General features: G+C 42.4%; 1 protein-coding gene across 3 annotated transcripts; it reads left to right on the plus strand.

Moving 5' to 3' along the window:
* Positions 1-902: 902 nt before the first annotated feature.
* On the plus strand, positions 903-10,196 carry LOC131266779 (serine/threonine-protein phosphatase 6 regulatory subunit 3). 3 transcript variants are annotated; one of them, XM_058269416.1, is made up of 13 exons: positions 903-1,036; positions 3,117-3,541; positions 3,622-3,701; positions 3,770-4,214; positions 4,288-4,435; positions 5,836-5,980; positions 6,065-6,206; positions 6,304-6,422; positions 6,516-6,678; positions 6,760-7,029; positions 7,126-7,169; positions 7,235-7,645; positions 7,734-10,196. In XM_058269416.1, the coding sequence occupies exons 2-13, from the start codon at positions 3,485-3,487 to the stop codon at positions 8,515-8,517; spliced, it is 2,808 nt and encodes a 935-aa protein (XP_058125399.1). In that variant the 5' UTR covers positions 903-1,036; positions 3,117-3,484; the 3' UTR covers positions 8,518-10,196. The 3 variants fall into 3 exon arrangements, with proteins under 3 accessions (XP_058125399.1, XP_058125401.1, XP_058125400.1); XM_058269418.1 differs by lacking the exon at positions 903-1,036 and adding an exon at positions 1,078-1,101; XM_058269417.1 differs by lacking the exon at positions 903-1,036 and adding an exon at positions 1,224-1,343.
* Positions 10,197-17,943: the final 7,747 nt, after the last annotated feature.

Raw genomic sequence — 17,943 nt, forward strand, 5'->3', positions numbered from 1 at the left:
AAACCTTTGGTCTACCTGATACATCTATTACTGTCTTAAGGACCTTGATTTTGACAACTGTCAGATTGACTCAATCTTAGTGGTGGGCAAATTTTATCCCTGTAGAGATTCGAATCTTTCGATTCGAAGCAATAATTTGCAGATAATAATAAAAAATTTGGTTCAATTGCATCGGTAAGTATTAAATATGTGAATAAAAATTCATAAAAACATAAGAACGTGTTTTCGAAGCAGGTGCACAGTCAGCCGGGTTGTGAATCGATTCAAATAGTCTAGGATCAAGTCAGAATCGAATTAAGGCTGATTCGCACGTCGGCAAGTGCAAGTGGCAAGTAAGCAGGCAAGTGGCAAGTAGCCGTTCGCACTGCAGGCAAGTACTTGCCGGTAACTTGATCACTCACACAAGTACACAATAACGAATAAATTTTATTTTACCATTATTTCATCATCAATAAATGAAAAGATCGATCATCGATACGATCAAATAATATTTCTTGAACATTAGTCGAAAATTATTCTAAAAAAATCACGAAAATGGAACAGTTTTTGTTTGACATCTTGTATTTACACGAGTTGTCAACCAATACATCCAGCTACTTGCCCGAAAAATAGACTCGGTTCTATTCCAGCCACTTGCTACTTGCCACTTGCTACTTGCTAGGTCCTGATTCGCACGGGGTAGGTACCCGGCAACTTAAGTTGCTTGCCACTTTGCACTTGTTTAATTGCCACTTGCACTTGCCACTTGCTGACGTGCGAATCAGCCTTTAAATCAAGTCCCAAATCAATCAAATCTGATGCGAATTCTAATCGAATCAAATCTTTAGAATCTGTCAGATGGGATACGAATCTTTAGAATCCGTCTAGCGATCGAATGTTCGAATCTTCGGAATCCCGATTGGCACAACACTACTCGGAACAGAACGGCAGTTTTGGTGCATGATTTGCATTGGACTTTCCTCGATAAGACTTCTATCAGAGGAAAATTGCTACATCTCATCAGGAGTGGCCAAAGCCCGGCATCAATCGTGCACAGGTACATCCGCTTTTTTACTATCCCGGGTAGTCGAGAAACAACTCGCGAAAGTCGGCGACAGGCAAGTGAGTCATCGTGGTCGCTGGCGAAAAAAAAAACCTGCGGTCGATTTGCGTTGGTTCCTCCGAACATCGAACCTTTGTTCGCCGCGTTCATGTGCCAGTGTCGTTCAGTGTGTCGTGGGTCGGGGAAAAAAGTTGCAAATAGCTAAGGAGATTGTGGTTATCAAGTTTAATGCCGAAGATACGAACGTTCGACGTGTGCACTCGACGATAACCATTTCCGCTGCAAACGCTATTCGCATATTGTGACTTGTGGATGTGCGTAAAATGAAAGAAGAACCCGAGATTTGGGATAATGTATGGAGTGTGCGAGTCAACTGAATGGATAATCCAAGCATTTTCTTCCATTTTTCTTACGTCGACATCAGCAAGGCAAACTTAGGATGGTTTTCCATTCGGGAACCAAGGTCAGTCAGGCCTTTTTCCTCAATTCCCTTTCCCGTCCAACTCCGTCCTAAAAACAGTCTTTTTGACATACGACCATTCTTGTCGGGTTCACGACGGAGTAGGAGCGATGAGCAACAGGAAAACGTTGGATTAACCTAAAATTACGCTTCACCGGCAACACGAACAAACGCTCGGTAGAGAATTGGTCGGTGACGTTTTTTTTATCATCCTGTCTATTTTCTATCTTTTAGCGCACCTTACAACCACACTGCGCCGTTCGTCTTATCAGGCACAGTGTTTGTGGGGAGGGGCGAGGGTTTGCGTGTTGTGTGCGACGGATTTTGTGTACACTCGCATTGCGCGAGCTACCGAAAGGGCCGAATTGTGGACTGTGGAACAAAAATAAAGTGCAAAAATCTCCCTAGTTTCGAAGTACCAGAGGAAGTAAGGTGTGCGGTTTTTTTTTGATGTGGCCTTTGGCTTCTAAGAACTCTCCAAGGATGTGTTGGAACTGAAGGATGTTCGACTGATCTTGCAGTTTTCTTATCGTAGGCTTTGGTGTTACGGCGTAACAACGGAAACCGCAGTGTGTAGTGCAGCAAATCGTACTTATAGGAAGCTATCGAACTAGAACGAAGAAATGAAGTTGAGCTTCACCGTGCAAGATGCATTTTACATTTTAAAACTACACAAACTGCTGCCCGTGGTAAAGTGTGAAGTTTCGTTTCTGCCTTCTTTTCTTTTCCATAGGGCTCATCGAAGAAAGATTTCGATTCTGAATCAAATCGGTTGTTGGATTAAGAATGCCTGTACATAACCTGTAAGCTTCCGGTTTACACTTGATGGAACACGCTTCCGTTTTCGCTGCTTTCCACACTAATTGGTCCAACTAACAGAAATGTTTAACTCCCTCGATTTCAATGTACGGCCGAAAAGAGGAGGTGGCAACGGTAACAACGATGGTTTTGTTGAGTGACGGAACAACAGAATTAAATTGTTTGTGTGAATTATCGTCTGCGTGCCAGTAGGCCGCGAATGCAATACAATGAAGTACTTGATGTCTGAACATACTTAACCAGCCAAGGCATAATAATTGAGAAAGATCGAAAAATGCTCCCACGACTGTTTGAAAAATCTTCCATCCAGTAAATTTTATCAAAACGAAACATCCCAACACGACACCGACAACGATCATATAGGGATCTGTCTTGGGTAAAGTAGTAATTCCTCTTTGAATCACCCATTCGCAGCGGAATGTATCAGATATATTTATTTTTCCGAACCTTCTAAAGCTGCCCTCTAATGGTGATCAGTTAGCAGGAGGAGGTGGTAGGCTGTGCGCGGGATACCCATGGTTAAAAATAAAAGATATGCGCTGGTTTTAACACCGTACGCTCGTCACTATCGATGGGAGGAATTGGTTGCTCTTATTCCTCAACGAGAGGAAACGTTTGCGTGATAAGAATGAACACTTTAGTATGCAGACACTTAACGCATACCACATAACCGACTCGCGAGTCACCTAATCTGACACGTTGTGGGTTTAATATTCCGCTATACATTCAAACTAGTTGACTGTTACTAGAGATTATTAATATTCTTCCATTTCTTTTTCATCCTAATCTATACAGCGCTGTGTTATCTATGCTTTGCTCGTAGTTTACGGAAAGCTAGCTAGCTAGAAAAGTAGCCGCTACAAAGGACACATGTACTGAAGATTGCATCGATTGTACTGCAAACAAAGCAAACCGTGCTCACCTCAAAGCCAACGAACACAACCACCAAAAGTCAGCTACCCACGTTTCGTTGACTTACTAATCACTATTGGAAGGAAAAGAAAGGACACATTATACTAATACGTGGCAGTGAGAAAGTTGATACGGGCAATTCATTGTCGGTCGTGTCGCTAGCGCACGCCCCAAACTTTATTGCAATCGGCCGCAGTCGATTGCCGGTCGGTTCTGTTTTAATTCCAGTTTTCAAAATAAAAAGAAGCATTATGTACTGGGACTTGCAAACCACACAGTCCGACGTGGATACATTGCTTAGCAAAGAGGTAAGTGGGGAGATGGAGCAGGGATATTCTTGTCGGCCAGAACCCCAACTAACTAACCTGTTGTAATCCTTTTCTTTCAGGGTATAACCCTCCAGGAAGTGTTGGAATATGAAAACATTTTGCAAGAATGTAAAACTCAGAATCCCAAACTGTTACAATAGTATGTATCCACCGAACAAATTACGATCTGCTGGTGTACCGGGTTTTGACGTTCGTTTCCTTTTCCAGCTTAAATCGCACCGAGATTTTCGACGCACTCATCGATCTCATCATTCAGGAACCGGCCGCCAACGCAGACGAACATGTACGCTTCATGCATTCCAATATGGCATGCGAAATACTTACCAGTGATGTACCGTCCTTCAAGACGCACCTCGTCGAGAACCAGAACTTCCTGAACAAGCTGTACAGCTTCCTCACCAAGGAACCCCCGCTCAATCCGCTCCTGACGTCGTTCTTCTGCAAAACCTTCGGCATGCTGATAGCGAAGCAGAACGAGCAGGACTACTTTTCCTACAAATCTGTGTGCCTACAAGTATTAGAGTTTATCAAATCGAAGAAAGGTTTCCTGCCGACGGTTCTGAAGCACTTCGGCAACCAGGTCGTCAGCGATCTGCTGCTGTCCCATATCACCGACATCGAGGATGCCGAGCTCAAGTCGGAACTGCTGGAGGTAGGTTGCCGTTGCAGAACCATTCTCTATCCCCAGCACGCTTTGAAACACCGTTCTTGCATTTCCGTTTTAGTGGCTCAACGAGGAACAGCTGATTGCGCAAATCATAGCCTTACTGAAGCAACCGGGTCAGGTGCAGAAGCACTATAATGCGGCCCAGTTTCTAATTGAACTGATCAAGATCAGCCGGTGTAAGCGGCAGAACGATCGCCAAGACAAAGGTATGTTGGCTAGTTTTTAGGTTTTTCATTTTGTAAATGTATCATCCGTTTCCATTTCCATCCGTCGGTCTTTTATTGTACTATAATTATTATCTAATAATGAGAGATGTTCTTAAGCAAATGAATAATTTGAGACCTTCCTTCTTTGGTTCTGTTCTTCTGTGGGATCTGTTTGCAAATCAACGGTTTTATGTTATTTATCCATGATTTCCTTGTTTGATGTGCTTTTATGACGAAGAACTCATCTAGCTCACTGCAAGCATGTTTTGAAACCGGAATGTCATACCAATCAAAGCTTTGAGAAATGAGCATAGGACGAAACAATCACTCTATGTTGTTCCATACATCACCTACCGTTTGCCGTATCGCGCTATAATTTCTTACCACTTTCTACCTAGCTTCCGCCAACTCCGGTTTCGATATAATTGACTTCTGCTCTCTCTCATTTTCTCTTTCTCTCTTTTTCTCTTTCTATTTCTTCCATTGTCTAAATTATCAAATGCGAAACTGTCCACTTGTGTAACACTTGCGCACCCTTTCCGTTGGCCCGACGACTGAGTTCAAAATTTAATCTTTGCATTATCGAAAATTTCTCATTCGAACGTTCATTCCTCACCTTCCACACCACCACCATGCGCGCGATCGTTCGATACACGTTCAGAAGGGACGTACAAGCTTCAAAGCACTTGCAAACGGATTGACAATCTCAAATCAAAAATTCTTCCAAACGAACTGAAAAACGTTTTCAGCTTCAACCTAAGCAGTACAATTCCGTCGATTCTGGGCAAGATTTCATCTCGCTTTCAAGGTAATACACACTTACGCTACACACCATCCATCATCATCGCTCTGTTGCTCGCAGCCCCTCTGTTCCATTTGCCTGTGGCCTGTGGCCAATCAGTTTTCTAATACTTGTCCTCCTCGTGCCAAGTTGAGTTCCGAATCGAAGCGCGCACGGTCCTTAGGCTTACTTTTCTTATTGTGCCGTTGCGTTTGTAAGGAAGATATTTTTAGTAGTTTATGCGTTGAGCCTTGCATTTGTTTTTGGGTTTTTATTCTTCTTTGTTTAGTCATTGTTTGTAACACGTCGACAAATGTTTTGTATTCTCTTGTTTGAAGGTTTTTAGAGAAGTGGTTGAACATTTGTATTATGGTCGTTTTTTTCTTCGTTAACGCATACTTTTTTTTTGCCATCGCTCATTATCTCCCTCATTCCGATCTATATTTGTTTGTTTTTTTTTATTATGAAAGATGGAATACCAACCTTAAGATCGTATATTATGTTCATTCTTAAAAGACATCGACTCTTTTTTACTCTAGTGAAGAAGATCAAATAAGTATGAAAGTACATCGTTTTAAGTATGTTTGTCTTTGTTCTTTTATTCTGTTTCTGCTTTCAGTCACATCCGATCCTCTGTTAAATACTCTGGAAAGCGAAGCCACAACGAAACAACTGGTCGATGTCATTCTGGAGGAAAAGGGGGAAGAAAGTGCAATTGTATCTGGAATTCAAATCATTTTACGGCTGCTAGAAAATACTATCATGTGAGTCTCGTTGAAAAAATCGTTTTCCAGTGGGCGGAAGGTTATTAATTTACTGTATTAACATTTGTTTGTTTGCCCTCTCAGCCAAGAGCCCGTCTCCGATACTGTCCTGCAAATGGTTATTGACGCCGAAAAGGAGCACCACGACACGGTCGTGTCCCGCCTTGTTAACGTTATCAAACCTCGAGTTGCTGAATTAGTTGAAATTTTGCTAAACCCGCCTGTGGTAAGTACTTAGAAGCGGAGCGCGTAGCAGGCTCATAAGTGGGAACTATGTTATAAATAATTGTGTGTTTTCTGTTCGACCTCCCGTGAATCATTAGAAACCGGATATCATTTCCACCGTCGGTACGCTGTCGCCTCCACTAGGGAACGTGAGACTGCAGATATGTAATTTATTTACAGTATTAGTAAAAACCAATGACAAAGAGATTATCAAGTCGTGAGTATCCGGTCACTAGGCGCTGAGTTTATGGCTTTGGAGCGTGTGGTGAACGAGGGTTTCTATCTTTCTTCTTCTACTACTCCATAATAGAATATGCGCTACGGAATATTACAACACATTGCTCATGCTGGTCAAGCAATACTGCTGGAACAACTTCCTCCATAGCCGCGCTAGTGCGTGCATCACCTATGCGCTTGCGGCCTACGATGTAATCGATGTGGACACGTTTAAAACTACTGACTTGCAGCGACACGTAAGTCACGTAACAAAGGAATGATTCGCCCTTTAAAAATTGGTTGTATTGAACCGTTTTCCTTGTTTTGCAACGCCGCAGGTAATCGTCGATTGTCAGATAGCGCCAAAGTTGCTCGATCTGTACCACCATAACCAGAAACACGTGGAGGAACACCGTCGCCGATTGGGCTACATGGGCCATCTGACTGAAATGCTCGACGCGTTGGCCGTTAACATGAATGGGTCGGACGAACTTCGTGCCTTAGTGCAGGCGACGCTGACCGTGGACGAGCAGGAAGATTGGACCAAGCTAACCGACGGAGCAGACAGCTATCTGGCAACAACGTTGTCTGTCCAAATGAGGTTCCTGGTAAGTTGCAATCAAAAAACCTATAGGATCTACGAGTCTTGTACCAGTAGAGTGGGGTTTTTATCGGCCTATTTTTTATTTTTTTTACTTCTACAGGCTGACCAGGATCCGCACAAAATCTGCCCCAACGGACCGGGAGGGTGAGTGTATAGATTTTTTTTCTTTTTTAGTTACAGTAGTTTTACTCAGTTGTTTTTCCTTTTAGCGACGCAATGCCGGATTCAAACGATTTTAACGCGTACCTGCAAACGAACTACAACGAAGTGATGGACATGCTGAGTGACGTAATTAAAAACATTTCCATCATCGACGTAAGTGAAGCCATGTTAGGCGATTCGGATTCGCTGAACGCGTGGGCCAATCTCGGTTCGGCTGATCGGATCGAGTCGGAGCTTGCTGGTGTAAGTGGTCTGTCGGCTTTATCCGGCGATGATCGTGGTCTAGCAGATGACGATGACGACCTGTTTGGTGGACACAGTAGTAGTGTGATATTCGACGGTGACGGCGAACAGGATAAGGCGACGAACGAGGACGATGATCCGTTTCTGCCTCTGCAGTCAGCCGACACGAACCCACAGGAGGATCACAAGAACCTGATGATGGGGGATAGTTTACTGTGAGTCGACAATTACACGTTTGCGCCGCTTATGACCGTGTTTATAATGTGTGTTTGTTTTTCTTGTTCCTAACTTTTGGCCCAACAGTGGACTCAACGCTGGGTTAGATTTTGCATCGTTGGCATCGTCGGGGCTTGAGGAGACCGAAGGAAACAGTGAAGTGCCGCTCACCAGCGGAATGAATCACAACATACTGAAGCTGCTCGAAGCCGTCAATGAAGCAGGGCCACCGTCTGGAGGATCTATGCTGGATGATAACTTTGCCGACTTTGATGCGGTCCTGGGCGTAAATAGTGGTAATATGAGCGGTGCCAGTGAAACATCCACTGCCGTTGTCGGTGCGGTTAGTGAAACGGTGGAATTCAATCCATTTGAAGACAGTTGCGCTGCCGAGAGTGCAGTCGCCGATGATTCGGCTTTCACTCCCATCACTACTGCGCCGTCGGCCGCACTGAATGGGCCCGCGTTTAGTGACGTCGTGCCTGCAGAAATGCTTGGCTCTGGGTTTGAAGTGCAAAATTGGAACGAACCTGAAAAGATGCTCCCAATCACGAAAGGCGATGGTGATTCGAATGAAATCGTTCCGGTTGCCAAAGTCGCCACCGTCGCCGATAAAAGCGTTGACGAAGTAGGCGTCGATAGCAAAAAAAGCAGTGAAAAAACGGTTGCTACCAACGAATGCATTGAAACAGCAATTCCATCTGCGAAAATTAGTGTAGTTGACACCGTTCAAGAAGAAATCAAGCCATCAGCAGTGGCTCAAGAGGAGTCCAGTAGTAGCACTGATTCCAGCGCACCAGCAAGTGGCACCTCGAACAGCTCAACCCTTGTTGCGGATGATGGAGATACGAGTGAATCCACGGCCAATTGAGGGTTTCTGGAAGCCAGCCGTTGTTATCACCGTTCTGCTCACCCGCCAACTGCACATCATCGGGCTCGCCCGGCATCATCATCATCAACGCGGCCATCGACAGTACACGCGCCTGCTTTGTCGGACCAATCGGGGCAATCGAAGCAGCAACAACGACAACGGCGCCGCAGGCAAAGAAGAAGAAAAAACCAACGAGCAGTCACTAGTGCGACTACGGCCAACGCCAACAATACTACCACCACTCAACGGTATACCTCCTCCTAGGCGTATCTATTGTCGAGGATCGAGAATCCCGGAATATTGTACCGGTAAGAGCTTTGTATGGAGACACATATGAAATGAGGACAACCACATCACACAGACATAAGACAAACGAAGGCTGATACCTACCGACGACTAAGGGCTAAGCAGTTGCATCGAAAGTAGAATTCTTCAAAAGTCGCACACCATTTTCGAGCAACATCCGGCACCTTGGGGTAGAGTTTTCTGTTTCTTTTCTTTTCAAATACTAAGCTTTGCCAAAACGAAAAACAAAGGAAAAGATAGTCAAAGAATGTTTAGACTTTGTTACATTTGTGACTTTCCATTGGTAGTTTGATCCGTAAAGTAAGATGCATTTGATTGAAAGGCTTAAAATATGTGTTGTTACCAAACAGGAATCAAATTTATCAAACAGGGACAGATAGACTGTACTGTACTGTTTAATTTTCACCGTAGATCATACCATATTTGGGCTATGGTTTGACTCTATCCCTCTAAAGCCTTACTACTTGCCGCTTTTACTTGCCACGATGAAGTAATACCACAGAACAAATATGATGTTTTTAAATGCTGCAAGGCTTTGTTATTCTGAGTTGAAGTGTTATATGATTTTTCATTAACACTTTGTGGATGGGGCCCGAGTGTACTCGGGCTAGCTTGGCTTAACTGTAGCATGTGTTTTTTCAGAAAGCGCCCGTCAACAAAATGTTAGTTTCAACATTATTTTTGACTGTTTTGCATTATGCATTTTGGTCTGTTTCCTTGCGTGTGGCTGGTCTTTTGTGTATTTAAACAAACTCAAATAATATAGTCGTGAGGCGCAGATAGCGATAGACATATTCGAATCGATCGACATTATCACCAGCTTATGGAAGCAATAACTAATCACTCCCAGATAGCAGGGCAAATTTGTGTTCTAAGAATACGCACACCACTACATGAATTGACAGGAAGTGGTATCAAATTGTGCTGTGACATTGTAGAGAATTTTTGCTTTGGCCAATTTTGATTGATTTTGATTCAAAGGTTCGAATTAAAGCCTCACGTAATGCGCACATCGATAAACGAAACGTGCGGGCGGATCTAATATCTTGGGTTAATTTTTTTTCCGAAATCATGACGCTCTCACAACGATCCGAGCCGCTTATGTCCAATGTGGTGTGTTTAGCAACGTTTTGATAATGCTAATAAATGTTTTTAACCACACATCCACACATAATGATTTTTGTTGCTGTCGAGTGCAGTGGGAATGTACCTAGAGGGGGTGTAATAAAAATAATCAATGGTAAAGCAAAAGAAAACTAAAGGGAAACAATTTATGCAAACCAAATCTTAACAAAAAAAAAGAGAAAATAAACTATTGATGTCATATCAAACACAAACGGTAGTTACTGCGGAAATAGAACGTTAGGTCACGGCGTAGACAAATTAAGAATGCTGTAGCGAAAGCAGATAGAATGTAAATGTATAGTTACACAATAGAAACGCCGCCATAGCTAATTGTGTGTAAAGCGAGATACTGTAAAACGGAAAGTATCGATGGTTCTCAGCATTACTTTGGGTATGATAGGAAGCGAAATGATGGGACAACATAAATGAACAAAAATCAAAACAAGTTGATGAGCCGAACATAGAGCTCTAGCTCCAAGCTCTAGTATTATGAGATCCCCTTGAATTCGGGAACTCTTCCAGCGGATGCAATCATCATACGATATCAAATATCTTTTGGAAAATTCCCCATGCGTATGGACGAACCGAACCAATGCGCAGAGCGAGCACATTATGTGGTCCCTGGAATAATCTTTGAAAACAAGTTTGTTTTAGCTGTGGTCTGTATAATGTGCCGTCGTCGGACCTCTTCTTCAACACTCTGCGACAATAAGTTCCACTTTCGAGTTCAAGACGCATGCAGCTGAAAAGTTCACATTGTTTCAGCTTTTGCCTTTACCGATGGCCTTCTGTTGAAGCCTGTACTGTTTCGTTGCTTTCCCACCGTGACATCAGGTAAAACATAGTTTGAATGAAAAGTTGTCGTATGACTTTTCATTATAGCATGTCTATGATATTTATGTTTTTTTTTTCGTTTGCTATTAAATTCTCGTTAAGCATAATTGCTTGGTGTGATTATTAGATCTAACTCTCATTACTGGTACAGGTCAGATTAATTCACTCATCGCTATTTAGTTTCATTGAAAAAAAAACCAAAATTAAACTAATTCCATGCAAGATGGGATTTGGATGAAGGCACATTTTTAAAAATTTATTTTATCAACCGGCTAGTAAAGAAATAAAGTGCGAAAGATGCAAATTGCATTTGTCCCAATTTGGTCAATTTGAGTGTACTAGTTGTGTTCTCGACGGTTCGTTAGTTTGGAATCCCCGAGGGAGGTAGAAAAATCAAAGCATATGCCTTTCATTTATATAACGAATGGTTAAATATGATTAGAAACGGTAGCAAACAGCATTTTTGGAAACGGTTACAATACGTCCATCGTTTTAATTCTTGGCAAAAAATCAAGATAAGCTTAATCTAGAGGTAGCCAGCCAGAATGTGTCCATTAATTCATTCACTCTCGCAAATGGACGACGAGAATCGTGGTTGAGTTTGGTTCGGCTCAATTGTGGCGAGCCAAACGGAGACTGGTTCACAGCAGCTGCCCGTGTGCGAGTGTTTAAACATTTCTTTTCAACCAAGTGCCCCGATCGATAAAATGGTAGCTACTATCAATTAGGAACACAAGAAGACGCGAATGGAAATTGCAAAGAAATAGTGCATAACATATATTAAATTAAACTAAAATATGATTGATATGATAGTAATAACATTAAATACTGGCCTCTGTCTGTGAAAAATGAACAAGGAAAAATACATATATATACACACACATATATACATAAAAATACATATATGAAGTAATGATATTTACATTAAAGAAATAATGGGTCTTCCGAGGGAAAATCATTTCACACAATGAAAGTTTGTGAATTGCTGTAGCGGGGCAAGAGCGAAAAGAGGAGAACCGTTCGCCAGCCAGGATCAGTCAGAAAAGAACTCGTGCTACGTTGAATCGGAAGCAAAGTTCAATTCTTGTACATTGTGTGTATGTGTTTTTGTCTGTGTATGGACTATAGATAAGTTAACTCAGCAAACGCAAACTCAACCTCTCATTCCTACTTGGCGGCATTTGGAAAGTACACAATGCTGACACGAAGGACCAATAATCTTGTCCCTCTAAAGGGGCTAGAGGATATACAGTTTCTCCTGCTCCCAAGACGACGGGGGTGGGGACAAAAGCGAAGGCACAAGGACAGTAGCGGATCGGACACTGTAATCGCTGCTGTACAAAGAACAACCACTGTAAGCCACTACTACTATACTATACTTACATCTACTGAATACTTTTACGGCAGCAACACATTTGTAAGACGAACACTGAACATTCTCAAAGAAACGTACAAAACTTGTGAACACTAACTTCTTACAGAACAAGAGAAAAATCTAACCCTACACACTAAACATTTACACTGACTTTACATTCTACGTTTATCCACTAACACGGAACACACGGGACCCCCGGAACGGGGATGAAGTTGAAGTTGAAAAAGAGCAAACAAACAAGGATGCCAATAATCCCACTCTAGTAGATAGCTGCTTTAAATGGAACCTCCGTGCAATTTTTACATCCGCCACGAGCACAAGAGACTTCAGATAGGTTTTGTTTGTCCCTGTGTTTTTTTTTCAACATTTTCCTATGTCAATCTACTAGCTAGAACGTTAATGCACAACAACAGTTGAATCTACTGTAAGAGCAAGCGCGGAACTATAGAATTAACTGAACTTTGTTACTTCAAGGCAATCAGAATAAGCTTGTTTTGCGGGGTCGCATACCGCGCCGGAATCTTCTTTGCTTCCTTGCCACGACGGTATCGGTTGCTCAAGTGATGCTAAGCAGATTTAAGTAAAATACAACTGAAACCTTAAGGAATAAGATAACTTAATATACTAACGGTTTGAATAGGGGAATGGATAAACAAAACTAAATAGAGGAACAAGAAATATCCCCCAAGCCCACGCTGCTGCAATCGGACGACGATGACGACGATGAAGAATGAGCTTTTTAAAAGACGACGAAACGCCCGATCAAAAATCGTGCTAAATAAGCCTTAAACCAAACTAGAACTTATTGATTATGATTATTTTCCGTGCGCTCCGGTGTAGAGGAGGTAGGGTTTGGAAGGTGTTGATAAGGTAACGAAAACATGTAACAAATAGCAATCTTGTGGTCGTTTTCAGTTCAGTTCGAATTGCTTTTAGACGGGCGGTTGTTTTTTTTTTGTATTTGGAACACTTATTTTATAATGGGCACCGAAAGTGAAACGTACTGTGAAACATGGTTTGAAAGAAAGAAGCATCATAAACGAAAAATAAGCAATATTTGCAATGTTTGAATAGTGAAAGTGTGACGACAAAAGGGAAAACTTTCAGCAAACGATGGAAAATATACTAAAAAACAAGTAAAAAAAAATAGAAACAATACAAATCAATACTTTAACGGGCCACAGGCTACGAGGAAACTATCACATACACCATGTTACACTCAAAACAACCGAAACCAACCAATGGAGAGACAATGTACCAACGGTAGCAAATAAGGAAAAGATAGTAAAACTTTTCTTCACGTAAAAAAACCACACACACATAATATTGCGATTTTTATATGTTTGCGACTTCGGTTCATCAGTGTCACAAATTAAGAAAAAAAAGATACAACACTAATTAAATGCACATTGCAATGAATATAATCCCCTTCCTAAAACAAATGCTCACGCGTTTCGGTGCCTGCGAAGAGAAGGACGAGGGTAGCAAAAATTGACCACTTTTTGGAGGTAATGTGCAGAAAGGAAGCAGGACGATAGAAAGGACTGTGGTATGGTGCCTCTTTGACTGCGTGTGCGTGTGTGAAGGAGTTAAGGGTGGGTTAGTTTGTTTTTTTCTAAGACTAAAATAGAGAAGGAACGAGCTAGTAATAATAATATCCAAATTAGGTGCGACAAATGGTAGGCATGCATGGTGGAGAATGGCGCTCTATAATATTGCTCTTCTTGAGCTATTCGTGCGTGGAAAATACTGGTTGTGTTCCGGAATAGGATTTCAATTGTCTTGTTTTTGTTAAACAAAAAAAATTATAAACGGTTGTAGCACACTCTCCCCTGGTTGTTGAACTTTTTGGGCGAATCAGAGTGCTTTCCGTTAATCATTTACAGATCCGATATGTGCGATATTGAAGATCAGTAATGCTGACACGCACCGTATGTTTGTTTGTTTTTTTTAAAATATATTCATTTCTACTATTCTCTCGATGATTTATTTTCTACATTACTTAAAAAAAACGTACGGAAAGGACCGAAACGTCGAAACGTGTTGTTATCGGCTAGACGAGCGCGCGCGCGCGCGCGTGCATAACGATGCAGGAAAACTAGTTTGTTTTTGTATGTTTGTCTAAAAAACCAAAAAAAGCAAAAAGTAAACAGCAAAGAAAAAAATATGTATGAAACATGCGACAGTCTGTTACTCGTTTTAATTTTGCCTCTATCATCCGAATATAAATGTTAAACTAACTTGTGAAGCTTACATTAGCATAAGTTCATACTTTATTGGACCTTTTCTTAAGTCACTTGTAACTTTTTACTCTCCTGACGTGTGCGTTCCGTTGCACTTCGTGAGTGTTCCGTTGTAGATGCAGTACTATGGAAATTACGTTTCTTTCGAATTTTGAAATCGTTAGCGTTAGTTTTACAACTAACTAGTGCAGTGATGAAATTTGGTAGGGATAAAAACAATACCTCCTTTGGTAGAGTACAAAGGTACTTTTAAATATTCTTGTGAAAATGGAACACATCTTCTCTCATCTACGTTTTAGCACGGCAAATTGATGCCCCTGGTATAATTATTTTTACCATCTGGCACTGACTTTTTTTTATATATTTCGATGGCCAGACCGTATTGCACTTGTAGTACCAAAAACATGACATTTTTCTTAACCTAATGCTTAAAACTAATTGAAGCGTGGCATTTCCTCCAGCTAACCATAGCTGTAACCTTATTCCGGGTTAACTCGGTTGCTCTGGCACTGATACATGTTCTTAAAAACAGATAAAATGTACAGATTGATCCCCATATCAATGGTACATGTTGAAATAGTATTCACCATCGTCTTTCCAAGCGTTTTAACTTATCCTATTGAAAGCGATAGCAGAAGGCTGAAGGATTGCCATAGCAATATGTCGCTAGAGATGGTGAAAATTGAGCAAAATGCAACAAAATTGTTGTCCACTTAGGGTGGAAATTCACGTATAGCGGCGAAACATCCCTGCCAGCTCAATTTTTCACGGTTCGCTTTCTTGCAGCACTTTCCAAGCTGCATACCAACTTGACCATGTAGTTGCAGAATTTCCGGAGAGCCCCAAAGAGGTAATATTCAATTTGGCAAAGTCGTATGGAAAAGAAATAAAAACTGATTCATCGATCAACAGCACGAAACAACTCCTATCCACGGTTCGCTGCTGGTCTTGGGCGAAAATATGTTGCAAACAAAGAAGGATGGATGAATCTCGCGAACCGTGACTATGTCCCTGTTCGAACGGACGTGGACGGTGGTGACTAGCTGAGATCCAATCACATACATTCAAAAGCAACCTGCTGAACCTATCGAGCGGAAACCGGTTTTGCTCCAAGCAAAATCCATCCAGGAAGTGGACAATGAAAGACCCTATCCTGGACCTGTATCTCCAGATGGTACTCGAAGTCTGGGGGTAGTAGGCCCAACCCGAGTGGTAAGAGTGAACAAGTAAACGCATCTTTTCGAATATCTGTCCTCCATACAGGTGGCGCAGGGAACATTGTCTGTATACCCACTACTTGCTTTTTCCACGCTGGCAATGGGATGATATCATACCTGCACGTTGTTGTGTTACATGTTGGTGCTTTTTTCTCCGGTTTCAAAAATTGTCCAATCTTCCATGAAGCGTTACAACCGTTGGCGGCTTTCGGTTAGCCGTGAAACAATGCACGGTCGTACAAAATCCGGTTTCTGTGAGGATAGTAAATATTTGCTTCTTTTTTTTGCCATGAAAACAAGTTTTCAATCTTTAACGGATCTTCCGTTCGGACGAAAAGACGACCAATTGATGAAGAGCTGGTGACACCCAAACCACTTGTATTCCTAGGCGTATTGTCTCAAATTTACTCTGGAAAAGTGTGATCTACTTAAATAATCGTAAATGATACTAAAAATTGGACAGGCTTTTTGCATCACATCAAGTGCAAGTGCAATTAGAGTTGAGTAATTCATGAACTTCAGTAACTCTTTGAACTGACTAAAAAAAGTAGGTTTCTATGTTTCTTTTATAATATGTAAAGATTCGGCATGGATTCATGCATCGCAACATATTGATTGATATTCAGATGGAGGATTTGTAAAAATGGTTTAAAAAAAACTTTTATACGTTTTCAGGCCAGTCACGCTCTGCTTGAACAGACTTCACCCATCGAACGCTCACAAAGATAGATTTATGAACTCATGGACGAATGACTTTAAAGAAGCCTCCATTGCCTTTTAACCATACGTCGGGTTTGATGGAAGCCAACGAGCGATAATGTTTTATTTGGAAATTTATCATCCACGATAAAGCCGATCGCTTGGCGATAACTCTAGCAGCGATAACACCGTTGGAAAATTAATCTGCCTTTGGTGTAGCTGTTACCCAACCGTCGTGTTTATTTCAAACACGATAATATTTTAGGGGAGCATTTTTGACCAAACATATTTGAGATATTTCTCAGCGTCAAATTGAATACTGTTACTTTCCTGTTCGAGGTTGAAATCACATTGCTTTAGTTGCAACTTGGAATGAAAAATGAAGTATGTCTATTATTGCTAATGAATTCAATCTATTTAATTCAATAAATACATCTCTTCTAATTTGTCTAATTAAAAAAGAAAAAAATCGTTCGTTTTTTTGGCAAAAATCCTTTGCAAAAAAAAAAACAAATGCATGTAAATAAAATCTAAGTCCAACATATGACCATCGCGCAGTGTAGACCAGAATTACGAGCGAAAGCAGACAGATCGGACCGATATGGCCGTTGACCCGGATTGCTTGGCCCGGTTGTGTTGTTGGTACAGGTTAGTTTTGCCATTAAACATCAAACGCCCGCTGGTGCCTCCCCTTTTTTCAAAATTTCATTTCTTTTTTGTCTTTCACCACCCCGCACCCGGAAAACCTGCAGCCGAACGAAACAGACCCTCCACAGCAGAGATCCGGTTCCTGCGCGCTTCGTGTGCGTGCGCACCCCCATGTGTTGCCTGGCCCCGGAAGGAAAGAAAGAAACGGTGCACCGAATGATGGACAACGGGAAATGACAACGCGTGGTAAGTCCGAATTTGTTCCTGCATTAATGGGCCTCCGCGCGCCAGTCGGCGGTGGCGGCAGCCGGAACCGTTAGGATTGCGTACGCGCGCGCTGGCGGACCCCCAAGACACCTGGGAAGCGCACGCTTGACCATTCCCATTCGACCTCCTTTCCCTTCGTCCACTGGCCGGGCGGGCGGTGGGGAGGGAAAGGTCCGAAAATTTCCCGTCCACCTGAAGAATTCGGTACACGTACGAATACTACGCACAACCACAGTTGCACACGTGTTTGGATTTGGAGATGGAATCAGAGAAAAGAGAGAGAGAGAGAGGGAACGAGGAAGGGATAGGTGTGCCCTCAGCGAACGCCAACTCCCCGGGGGTGGAGGACGTCGCTGGTCGGTCCGATGGTGGCGCGATGGTGAAGAAAGCCAACACCGCGACGCGCCCGTGTAGTATTGTGCAGGTGTTCGAATCGAGCGGTTGATCGTCGTGAGCCGAGCGTGCTGTGCTGCGTGAGCTAGGCCCTGTAATCGAATCGGGCGGACCCACGACGAGGATCAGCCTCCAGGAGGAAAGGCGAGAAGCTGTGTGCATAGTGTGTGCGCGCGCGTGGATGGAGGTCGTTGAAAGCTGGACCGGAATCTCTGTTGTGTCGCTTCATTTTTGTCCACGGGTGCCGTTGTGAGTGCGTGTGCGTTGCACGGGAAAATTTGGAAAAATATATAAGTTGAAAACGTTAAACGAAGGCACC

This window comes from Anopheles coustani, chromosome 2 (assembly GCF_943734705.1).
Source record: "Anopheles coustani chromosome 2, idAnoCousDA_361_x.2, whole genome shotgun sequence".
NCBI lineage: Eukaryota > Metazoa > Arthropoda > Insecta > Diptera > Culicidae > Anopheles > Anopheles coustani.